The sequence below is a fragment of the Tiliqua scincoides genome, chromosome 13 (assembly GCF_035046505.1).
Source record: "Tiliqua scincoides isolate rTilSci1 chromosome 13, rTilSci1.hap2, whole genome shotgun sequence".
In the NCBI taxonomy this organism is placed as follows: Eukaryota; Metazoa; Chordata; class Lepidosauria; order Squamata; family Scincidae; genus Tiliqua; species Tiliqua scincoides.
The window spans coordinates 11,700,626-11,712,634 of record NC_089833.1 but is presented as its reverse complement, the minus strand read 5'-3'; the positions used below and the strand labels follow the sequence as shown (position 1 = coordinate 11,712,634).

Genomic DNA, 12,009 nt, shown 5'->3' with positions numbered 1-12,009 from the left:
CTTTCCGTAGTGACGTCACTGCAGTGCGCGCAAGTGTGCGTGACGCGAATCGCGTGCGCCGGACGGAGAGAGATGCTGTGCCGCTGGTCGGGGCTGCTGAGGGGGGCGCGCGCCCTGCTCCTGCTCCGCGCAGGTTGCCCGTCGGCTGTCTCGTCGCGCCCATGCCGGGCCCTCCGTTCCCCGGCGTCCCCTGGCCTCGGCTGGGTCTCTGCCCGCGCCTGCAGCACACGCGCCGCCCATACCCATGAGGAGCCGCCGCCGTCCCCGCCCCCACGGACCCTCGTCAGCCACCCGGAGAGCGTCCCAGGTCAGCCCCCCTCCCGCAGTGGGCCTGGCAACTACTACTCGGGTGTAAACCCCATTCTAGTCAATGGGGCTTACTCCCAGGTAAGTGTGGCTAGGCTGGCAGCCTCAGAGCCCAGCCCCGTGCAGGTCTACTCAGAAGTAAGCCCCATTCTACCCAGTGGGGCTTGCTCCCAAGTAAGTGTGGCTAGGATGGCAGCCTTTGAGCCCAGCCCTATGCATGTCTACTCAGAAGTAAGCCCCATTGTAGTCAATGGGGCTTACTCCCAGGTAAGTGTGACTAGGATGGTAGCCTTTGAGCCCAGCCCTATGGATGTGTACTGAGACCTCTTGTTGGCAACCTTCAATCTCAAAAGACTCTGGTATCGCGCTCTGAAAGGTGGTTCTGGAACAGCGTCTAGTGTGGCTGAAAAGGCCAATTCGGGAGTGACAATCCCTTCCACACTGGGAGCAATGAGATCTAACTCCCATGATAGTCAATGGTGCTTACTCCCAGGTGTGGCTAGAATTGCAACCTAATAGCTGAGTCCTATGCATGTCTACTCAGAGGTAAGTCCCCATGTAGTCAGTGGGGCTTACTCTTGGGTAAGTATGCATAGGACTGCAACCCTTTATACCCTGCCTTTCTCACTGATGAGAAGCTGCACCTGCTGAAATTCTCTCTCCTACACAATTGTTAAAGGTTCAGGATCCCTAAAGTCAAAAGGTTGCCCACCCTGCAGTATTGGATAATTATCCACCCATCAACCCAATGCCAGACATGCAGCCCTTGCCATGTTTTGGGCCCTTGCCTAACTCTTCTGTTCCTCTTCACAGGCTCAGCCTCCAGGCACGAGTTCCAGGCCGATACCAAGAAGCTGCTGGACATTGTGGCCCGCTCCCTCTACTCGGAGAAGGAGGTGGGGCCAGCAATAGGCAATCCTCCCCCCTTCAAGTTAGACCACCTGTTTGGCTGCAGTCCAGTGTAAGGTGGGGGGTAGAGAGGAGCTTCGGAAACCACCCCAAGGAGGTGCAACCCTGCCAGCCACAGGGCAGCATGCTTTTGACACCCCCATGTGGGTGGGCACTGAAGGAGGCAATCAATGTAGTGTGTTTGCCCCCCCCCCCTGGTAACATACAGGAAAATCTCATAGGACCAAATGCAGCTGCTCTCTGAAATTACTTCTTCCCAAATTTCATTGGCGTGACTGGACAGGGAGGGAAAAGTCAGCCCTGCAGATTTAATGTGGGTCAGCAAGGATTCCTTTTAGGCTGTTCAGGGAGGGAGAGAAAAAAGAGTGTTGCCTGCTTTGGGATCCAGTCCCTCCTTGGAACACTGTTCATGTCCCTCTGTGCCCCTAGGTTGGGGGATGGGAATGTTACCTCGTGGTTTCAGAATCGTTGCAATCAGCTCCATGCATTGAAATCCATTTGGCCTCTTCCTACAGGTGTTTATCCGAGAGCTAATCTCAAATGGCAGCGATGCACTGGAAAAGCTGCGACATAAGCTGATGTCTGAAGGAAAGACCCTCCCAGACCTTGAGATCCATCTTGAGACAGATGCCCAGAAGGGAACCATCAGCATCCAGGTATTGCTGCTGGGACATGGGCATCCTTTCCCTGCCTTATGGCCACCTTCTGTCATACTACAGTGCTCCTCTGATTTTGTACACATCCTCTCCCTCTTCTCAGTCTCCTCTTCACTGAATTCTATAGGTCTGAAGTAGTTCATGCGCCTGTAAGCAGAAAGATAAAAATATCACAATCTAGGTAATGTACCTGCCTGATGGAACTTGGGGTACTGGCTTTTCCTCTCTCTTCTCATCTCTCCCTTTTGCCTTCAAAAGGGATTGAAAAGAAGATGCCGTTATACAGAATGAGTCAAATGGGTCTCTGGGATTTTAGGGTATCACTACATCGTAACAGAAAGGGATAGGGTAACATAGTTAACGGCAACGGAAAGAGAAATGTTCAAAAATTTTTACAGACCTTACACATGCTGGTGCGTCTGCCCTGCACGACACAGCGAATATCTATCCTGTAATCCAACATGGCCCATACTCGCATATGGCTGTTGCCTGGTCCACCTGTGTAGCATATGCAGAAGTGCTGGGCTTTGAAGCTTTAAGCAAGACTTGGCAACACAGGCAGACACATCTGCTTCTGTGCAGAGCACACTCTGCTAGCCTTGGAACTATGCTGAGTGTCCAAGCCCAGTGCTGTAAACAGCATTAGAGATAAGAAAGCAGTCAGATCTAGGAATGTGTTGTGGTTAGCTAAAGCTAGCTAGTTCTAGCTAGTGCTATCAGTAACCTTCAGTAACCCTCAGTATTGTACTGTATTGCTTCATGAGTTTGAGAGTGAATAAAAGGCTTGGACGAAGCTAGGCAAAGGTCAGTCATCAGTCTCTCTTCCAACTTCCTCCCTGCATCTACCTTTGAATCCTGCCTGCCCTCTCTTCTTTTCTGCCTCTCTCTGACTCCTTGCTGCTCCAGTTCCTTCCCTCAACCCTCAGAGTGCTTCTGTTTTTTGCACTCCATCAAGCAACATGGCTCTAAACCTTGGGTGCTTCCCCAAAACAAAGTAGCATTTGCTACACACCTGAGCGATAGCCATGGTAATGCTAGTTTCAATTCATTTAAGTCTCAGGGCAGGGGTGGCACAAACATCTTGTCCCTAACGTAGCCCCAAAGAAATCCAAGCATGGAAGTGCTGTTGAACCGCAATAACGGACTCCGTTTTCATGTACTCCAGAGCCTTTTCTGCACCTGGTGCCATTCTGAGTGACAGGAGCTCCCCCTTACCAGCCAAGGTTGCACCGATTGTCTGGTGTGTGCACTTACAAAATTTGGAGACATTCTTTTTTATCACTGTGGACTGTGTCTCTGTATCCCTTACAGTTATGGTGTTATGGCTAGCCAAAATCCCAGAGACCATAATGACTCATCCTGTAGAAACATGGTACAACCGTTTTTTAGGTAGGAAGTATGGTTTTGGTCACTCCCATCTCAAAAAAGATATTGCTGAGATGGAAAAGATACAAAGGACAACACCCCAAACGATCAGAGAAACTGGAGGACCTTCTTTTTGAGGAAAGGCTATAACATTTGGGGCGTTTTGGTTTTGGGGATAAAAGGGGAACGTGGGTGAGGCTAGCAAAGATCTAGCTAGCTTGGGACTGAACTGTGGATCTGGTGTCCTTTCTGAGTTGTGACTTCTGTCCTGCCTGCTGTGGGACACTTGTTTCCACCATAGCTCAGCAGCCAGAGTCAGCACCAGCTAGTGGCTGAGCAGTAATGCATGATTCATAGGGATTTTTTCTAGCCACTGTCATCAGAAAGCAAGAGCTTGGCTTTCTTTGCCCTCCTCTTCCTTGGCTCAGCCAAGAAATATGGGGGGTAGTGCAGGCATACCTGGGTCCTCTCTCTCATCTTTGGCAAAAGAGCACCTAGTGAGCTCCTGGGATGAGTGGGAGCTCTGAACTTTTGGCTGCACATAAGCACCAATGGGGCCTGACCTGGCCAAGAAGGAGCACGGTGGATAGCACAATGAAAGCACCAACTCGGTGTGTGGCAGCTATGATAAAAGACTAGTTCCACACTTGGGATCATTAGGAAAGGGCTGAAGAAATAGGTGATGAAGGGAAGACGTGGTGAAATGCAAGTAGGTTTGTAAAAACAGTGCAGGGCATCTGTCTCCTGAATCTCTTTATTATCTGTGATCATCCATTGAAATTGAAATTCAGGACAGGCAGAAGGAGATTCTTCTTTGACTGGACTGATTGATGGAATTTGCTGCCACAGGGGATGGTGTTCACTTGTTTTTGATGACTTTGAAAGGGAGTGTGCACATTTGAGGAGGAGAGCTTTGTCACTGGCCATGAAGAATCTCCATGTTGAGAGGCAGTCTGAATCTGAATACCAGTTGTAGAGGGGAAGGACAGCAGCTGCTTGTGGGCTTACCCTTGTGGGCATCTGTTTCGACTGCTTGATTGCCCCCCCCCCCACAAAAAAAACTTGGAAGCTCTTCTGACATGATTTGCTGGTCTGTTGCTTGCAGGATACTGGCATTGGGATGAACCAGGAGGAACTTCTTTCTAATCTGGGCACTATTGCTAAGTCTGGCTCCAAGGTAATGGTCTGGGTGGGAGTAGTTGTCTTTGGGAAGGCAATGTTCCACCTGGACTTCACTTGCAGCCTGGGTGCAATTCATGCTGCCACCGCCCCTGCTATTTGGAAAGCCAGGTGCTTCTTTGAACTTGGCCTGGCTAAAACCTCAGCTCCGCCCCCCTTTCGGGTAGGGTGGTTTGGGCCACATCCCACCAGGGTTCCCTCTTTCCCGGGCTGTGCTGTTTTGCTCTCACCAGTGAACCTGGTGTGTACAAAGGCTGAGCAGGCAGCCTTGACTGCTGGGGTCTCTCCATCTGCAGGCATTCCTGGACATGTTGCAGAACCAGGGAGAGGCCACCAGCAAGATCATTGGCCAGTTTGGAGTGGGCTTCTACTCTGCCTTCATGGTGGCTGATCGGGTGGAGGTTTTCTCACAGGCCGCAGAGTCAGGCAACCCCGGCTGCTGCTGGCGTTCCGATGGGTAAGGGGTGGCACAGCTGGGCGCTTGTGAAGAGCCAGCTCAGAACCCATGGAACAGTCCTCATTCCGAGGCTGCCAGGGCTCCTGCCAGAGCACTGGGTGCTGGCAGTCTTTTTTTCTAAATGGGTGTGTCTTCCAGGGGTGGGGGATACTTCTGTGCTGAGATTCTGATTTGCAGCCAATTAAAGGGGGAGGCCCCTTTTAGCCTGGAGTGGATTCTGGCCACAGTGTCCTCTTTGGCACTCATGCCATCAAGGACCGGAATGTTCCTTTTTTCTGGATGGTCACCAGGGCAAGGTTTTCCCATGCCCAGCTGTGGCTGTTGTTTGTTTGTCCTTGGGAAATGGGGATGTTGCTCTCCCTGCTTAGGATCCTTGGAGTGCTCTCTCTCTCAGGCCAGCAGTCTGGAGTGGGGAAGAGTGGGATTCTACTGTCAGCCTTCATCCTGAGGAGGGATTGGACCCATGAACCAGGGAGTGGGACAGGGGGAGTTCATTGCTCACTCTTTCATGCCTCTGATGTTTGTTTCTCATCTCAGTTCTGGGACGTTTGAGATTTCAGAAGCCTCTGGAGTCCAAACTGGAACAAAAATAATTCTCTATCTTAAGGAGGACTGCAAGGAGTTCGCCAGTGAGGAGCGTGTCAAAGGTTAGCAAGTCAGGTCTCCACCAAACAGATATGGGGAATACTAGGGTGTAAGCTCCATCCTTACTGCTAGCCGGCAGCTTGGGAAGCAGCTGCCCATTCTGATCCTCTTGGTCATGTCTTCAGCAGCTCCTCTGAGGCTAGGTCCCTGTTGCAAGATGGGCAAAGTCCAGTGAGCCTCAACCCAAAATTGTCAACATTCTCCCAATGCAGGGCTTTTCCTTTCCCCACTCTGTGAGCTTTTTGATTCTTCCCCACGCCAAATTGGTCTCCTAAGAACCATGTCCTGGGGGCAGGTGTGTGCACCTGTGGAAACTGTCCCCTGGCATATTTTTTGTCTCTCTTAGAGGTCATCACGAAATACAGCAACTTCATTGGATACCCCCTCTACCTTAATGGACAACGCATCAATACCCTACAGGTAGGCTGAAAAGATACCAGGAAGCAAGGCCTCACTAAGGCAACTAGTGGGCCCCTCTGAAAGTGCATCAAAAGGATGGAACCTGCTGAACCCTCCCCCCACCATACCCCACTGTTCAGTGCTTTGGATGGTATGGAGGGTGGACACCCTCTTCAGCTCTCCTTTGCCCAGGGTTCTGAACAGGGGGTCTAGCAGTCTTGCCTCTTTGCTTGTGTTTCATTGGACAGATAACTCACTGGAGCAGCTGGGTGCCTCTGTGGGCTATTCAGCTTTAACTCTGGGGCAATGGTTGCTCTGCCTTAGCAGGAGGCAGCCCCAGGTCTGAGCCTTGCTGTGCCCCTCTTCCTGGCAGGCCCTCTGGATGATGGAGCCCAAAGACATTGGGGATTGGCAGCATAAGGAGTTCTACCGCTTCATTGCCCAGGCCTACGATGAGCCTCGCTACATTCTCCACTACAAGACAGACGCTCCCCTCAATATTCGCAGTATCTTCTACGTGCCGGAGGTGGTAAGTGGGCAGGGAGAGTGTTATGACCCATCCCTTTTGGGTGCCTTGAAGTGCCTGCTGGAGCAGGGAGGATGTGCTGAGACGGAGGGCGAGGTCCTTGGTCCAGCCTTTCCCCAGGATTCAGTCTCAGGATGGTTCTGCTTTCTCTCTCCCCCGACCTGTCTCTGCAGAAGCCCTCCATGTTTGACGTCAGCCGTGAACTGGGCTCCAGCGTTGCTCTCTACAGTCGCAAAGTCCTGATCCTGACCAAAGCTGCAGATATCTTGCCCAAATGGCTGCGCTTCCTTCGAGGTAGCCCGGCCCTCTCCCCTGCTTGGGGAGCCCAGGGCACCAGTGAGGCGAGCCGGATAGGCTTCTTGCCCCCACGCCACTGCTCCCTTTCCCTGTGATGCTCCTTCCCTGCTCTCTTCCAGGCGTTGTGGACAGCGAGGATGTCCCTTTGAACCTTAGCCGAGAGCTGCTTCAGGAGAGTCACCTCATCAGGTGAGCTGGCTGCCCTTCTCCAGCCTGGTTCAGCTGGTACCAGCTTGTGCTGTCACAGCCCTCAGTGAGAGCTGTGTGTGGAAGGCCCTCCTCTCTTAAATATCATCGACCTGCAAGTCTGGAGTCATCTTTTTCTCCTTCTTTGGCACCTTTTAGGGACTTTGTGATTGGACTAGCTGCATCTTCATTGCATTCTTCCCTAGACAAATGTTAAGACGCTGCTTCCTGGTCCACCGATTTTTATGACACAGTTGGAGGCTCTTCCAGGGAGCCAAAGGGGGTGTCTGAGTCCAAAGGGGAGCCGTAGGCCAGTGCTTAGTCCTTGTTGTGTCCACTTTGTTCAGCAGGCTTGAAGTCTGTCTAGATTGTAAGCTCTTCAGGGCAGGGCAGGGCCCTCTCCACAGATATGGTTGGGGCCAGATAAGTACTGAAACCCTATGACTTCTAGGTGGCCTGGATCTCCAGGGATTCAACCTGAGACTGCCTAGGTGCAGGGCTGCACCCTCCCTCTCCTGCTGCGTTTGTTTTGGGTTGCCAGGTGCCAGACCAGAGGGGGGCTTCTTGTGCAGGGACGGCAATTCCTGCTTCTCCTGGATTGCCCAAAGGGAAGGGAGGCACTGGGGTGGAGAGTGGGGTGAGTTCTGAAGTGTCACCTTTCTGTCCTGCCTCCCCAGCTGACCTGCTCCTGCAGTAGCCAGCCAGCAAATCCAGTTCTCTTTCCTGCCGAGCTCTCCTTTGTTCCCTGCTCCACTCTGCCTGCTGCAGACCCTAGCCCTGGACATCATCAGTCTCTCTGGGTGTTCTCTTCCTTCTACAGGAAGCTAAGGAATGTCTTGCAGCAGAGGCTGATCAAGTTCTTCATTGACCAGAGCAAGAAGGACCCCCAGAAATATGCCAAGTTCTTCGAGGACTACGGTCTGTTCATGCGTGAGGGGATTGTCACGATTGCAGAGCAAGATGTCAAGGTGCGTCTGGGCCATATAGTGTGACTGGCTTCTGGGCTTGCCAAGCTTCTGGAGTTGTCTGGGCTCAGGACAAGCCAGAGCTGCCACTCCTCTCCTTTGGTGTGCCAAGCCCGAGATAGGCTGCCTGGCACCCTCTTCTGGCTTGGCTAATGGAGCTGCCCTTCCCAGGAAGACATTGCCAAGCTGCTGCGCTACGAGTCCTCTGCACTGCCTGCAGGCCAACTGACCAGCCTCCCGGAGTATGCCAGCCGCATGTCGGCCGGGAGCAGGAACATCTACTACCTGTGTGCCCCCAATCGTCACCTGGCTGAGCACTCGCCGTACTTCGAAGCCATGAAAAAGAAGGATGCAGAGGTGAGCTGGTATCTTCTTTGAAGCCATGAAGAAGGTGGAAGCAGAGGTGTGGCTGCTTCTCCCTTGCAAAGAGGATGAGGGGGTTGAGAGCCCAAGAGATGCGTCTTCTGGGTCAGCCATTCCTTGGCACTAAGCAGCAGAGTGACTTGGATTGGGAGGGGGAACCAGCAGTGACCCCTTTCCTGGCCCACAGGCTCTTATCTCCCCTGTAAGTTACTCTTCTAGATGAGGCAGGCCTGTGGAGAAGCCGTGCTCTGGAAAGACTGGCACCACAGGGCAACATTGTTCTTTCTAGGCTGTGGGCCTGTTCCATACCTCGGAACTTGGCAGCCTGGGAGAGCATCCAAAGATGCCACTGTGCAGCTGTGAAAGGGCTCTATGGAGCAGTGTGATGGCAGCCTTAGAGGGAATGCTGCAGGGATGTGTGGGCTCCTCCTTTCTGCTCCAGACCGGAGTGGTGTTCAGAGTCTCCCCCCTTTGGAATCAGGTGCTGTTCTGCTATGAGCAGTTTGACGAACTGACACTCCTGCATCTCCGGGAGTTTGACAAGAAGAAGCTGATGTCAGTGGAAACAGATATTGTTGTGGACCACTACAAAGAGGAGAAGTTTGAGGAAAACCGCCCAGGTAGGTAGGCCCCTGAAGGGGGCAGTTGGAAAATGGGTATTGTAGCTGGAGGGCAGCTGGCAAAGCAGTGGGTGGCCTGGGGAGCCTCAAGGACACTGCCACTGGTGCTGTGGAGCCACTGAAGAGGTGGCAGCAGGGACTAGAGCTGCTTCCTCTTTTGTGGGAGGCACAAAAGAGAGAGGGGATGATGGGTTTCTTTCTAACCCACTTTGCCGCTGACTTTGAGCCCCTCTTCCACCTGCAGCTGAAGAATGCTTGAGCTCTCAAGACGCAGAGGACCTTCTTGCCTGGATGAGGAATGTTCTTGGCCCACGGGTCACCGCTATCAAGGTGAGGTTTGGCCCACCCTTGGGTGATCTAGGGACAGCAGAAGCCTGGCACTCTGGCTTGGGACAGAGTGTCCCATGCAGATCTCAGAGAGAGCCCCTTTGCCTGCCTAACAACCCAAGGCTCTTAGCTTTCCTCTGACCTCCAGAAGCCCAGCCTGTTTCCCTGCAGTAACTTTGCATTTCCCCTGGCTTGGAAGGTGGCTGGATGGAGGTGGTTGGATTGACTCACTCCCATGATGGGGTTGGGCAGAGTCCTCTCTGCAGCCTTCTTGAGAGGTACCAGTCTGTCTGCTCATCCAGGGCTAGTGGAGTTGCCAGGGTTGATGGGTTAGGGTCCCTTGGCCATGTCAGGTAGGGTTCAGAGAGGGGGCTGAAGGAGAGGCTGTTTGAACTTGCCACACCCCTGCCTACTGTTGCATTGCAGGTGACACCACGGCTGGACACACACCCAGCCATGATCACAGTGCTGGAGATGGGGGCTGCCCGGCACCTCCTGCGCATGCAGCAGCTGGCCAAGACCAGTGAGGAGCGTGCCCAGATCCTGCAGCCCACGCTGGAGATAAATACAGGGTATGGAGGTTGGAGATCTGGCTGTGCACCAGAAAAGGGAGGGTGCCTTGGATTCCACAGCAGAAACCCCCCTCCCTTCCTAGAAGTAGCCCTGGGGCTCTTGTGCCATCACTGTTGCCTTCTCTTCATTTTGCAGGCATGCTCTGATCAAGAAACTCCACCAGTTGCGTACTAGCGAGCCTGAACTAGCCCAGATGCTCCTGGATCAGGTGAATTTGGGCTGCCTCTTCCACCTGCTGCTGGGTGGACATTTAGCAGCAGCTGAGCCAAGGGTGCACACAGCTGTGGAGTTTCTCCCTGCCTGCCTGATTGCATGTTGCTGGTGGGAAGGAAACAAAGAAGTGCTGGGTGCATTGTCAACCTCTGCTTGGGAGTGGGGGGGATCTGCTGTGGTGCCCTTGGTGCCTGGACTTCCTGACCTGGTCCTTTTGTGCCCCCTGCCTTTTATAGCAGCGCTCCTGGAGGGCCAAAGCAGGCTCTCCTTGTGCCTCACTGTGTTCTCTCTGCTCCTCCCCCCCCTGCAGATTTATGACAATGCTATGATAGCAGCAGGACTGAATGATGATCCCAGGCCAGTCGTGACCCGGCTGAACGAGCTCCTCACTAGAATGCTGGAGAAACATTGAGAGCCAGATGCTGCACGTGCTATCCTAGCCCTTGCTGCAGCAGTGGTTCCTGCCCTTGCATGGACTGATGTGGAAAGTGCAGGGCAGGGACTGGGGCCTTGGAGCTGTTGCTGGCTTTGCCCGGAACCACCTGCCTCTGTCCCTCTGCCCTTCTGATGCAACCAGTGTGAAATAAAGGACTTATTTTCCAGTCTTGGGCCCCACGTGGTGCCATGCTGTCCTGGGTGGGAGGCAGGGGGGGCAATCTGAAGGAATGGGGGGGGGATGCAGAGAACCTAGGGAACATCCCACTGCCTAGCAATGGGGCTTCCTTCCTGGGAAGTGAGTCAAGACTTGCAGCTGCACAATGGGCTCATGCTTGCTGGCAGGTCTTGACGCTGACTGCTCTGCTGCCTGAAAAAGGCACTCAGCGGTACTCGCTGCAGCACCTTGGCCTTTGAGCGAGATTCGTGCTCCTTCACCCACGCGAGGGACCATGGCCTGTCGATCCATGGGGCCAACTGAGAACACAATCCTATGCACACTTTCTTGGGAGTAAGACCCATTGAACACAATGGAATATACTTCTGAGTAGACATGCATAGGATTGTACCCTGAAGTGGTTGCCTCGGGCAGCGGATTGGGGCGAGGCTCCCATCTCTATCCACTTAGGGTGCAATCCTAACCCACTTTCCAGCACCTTGTGCAATTTATGGGTAGGGGAATGAACTTTGTCATAGCTTGAGGAGTCCTCTGTCCCTGTCCCCTAACTGCAGGATGCAGCACATGCCCCACTGGCACAGCTAGGCCAGTGCTGGAAAGTTGGTTAGGATTGTGCCCTTAGTTGCTTTCAGGGCTCCTTCACTCCCTGAACTGGAAATAGAAGGAAGGAGTGGGAGGAGGAAGAGGAAAGGGGGAGGGGAGTGCTGCACTGTAAGGCAGTCGGAGGAGTAGGGTTGGGGTATTTGGCTTACTGCTACAGGCACCTTAAGATCTTGTGCCAGCCCTGCAGGGGTGAAGGATGACTGGCCAGCCTCTAGCCTACGTGGGTGCCCACACGCTGCTTGTGCCAGGGGTCTGTGGGCCTTTCCAATGCCCTGCCACACCATGTATGCCCTGCCCAAAGCGGGCAGGGCCAGGGCGCCCCACCTTGATGGGAGCTTGTTGCAGCTGCAGCTGGCAGCTCCCTGGCAGTGGCTCCCCACTGAGTCTCCCTCCCAGGGATGGGAGGCACGTGCCACTCCCAAGGGTGCAGGCGTGGGCTCTGCTTCTGCCAGGGGATTGAAGCCAGCCTGCTTTGCATGGGGAAGCAGAGATGCTTGAGGAAATACGGCGCAGGTAGGACCGAGAGGCGCAGGTGGAGGCGAGGGGAATAGGCGTGGCGGCGACTCCTGAAGGACCTGAGGGGGCGGGGCGTGTGCCAGTCCCTGCGCGCGATGACATCAACACAAGCCCCGCCCCCGCCGCATGTGGAAGAGTTGTGAAGGGGAGGAGTGGGCGGGGCGCTGCGTAAGGCCCCGCCCCTGTGGAGGCGAGAAGACAAGGCGGGGCGTGTGCCACTACTAGGCCCCGCCCCCCGTGCAGGAGCGGAGAAGTCGGGGCCTGTGCGCGGTGACGACGCACGCACACCCC

The 12,009-nt window shown here is 54.0% G+C and overlaps 1 protein-coding gene across 1 annotated transcript; it reads left to right on the top strand.

Moving 5' to 3' along the window:
- Positions 1 to 47: 47 nt before the first annotated feature.
- Positions 48 to 10,591, top strand: TRAP1 (TNF receptor associated protein 1). The gene is made up of 17 exons (XM_066640484.1): positions 48 to 307; positions 1,120 to 1,202; positions 1,731 to 1,871; positions 4,342 to 4,413; positions 4,712 to 4,872; positions 5,410 to 5,519; positions 5,864 to 5,937; positions 6,290 to 6,445; positions 6,616 to 6,736; positions 6,859 to 6,928; positions 7,746 to 7,893; positions 8,062 to 8,247; positions 8,735 to 8,873; positions 9,118 to 9,203; positions 9,627 to 9,772; positions 9,909 to 9,981; positions 10,297 to 10,591. The coding sequence occupies exons 1-17, from the start codon at positions 73 to 75 to the stop codon at positions 10,396 to 10,398; spliced, it is 2,103 nt and encodes a 700-aa protein (XP_066496581.1). The 5' UTR covers positions 48 to 72; the 3' UTR covers positions 10,399 to 10,591.
- The last annotated feature ends 1,418 nt before the right edge of the window (positions 10,592 to 12,009 follow it).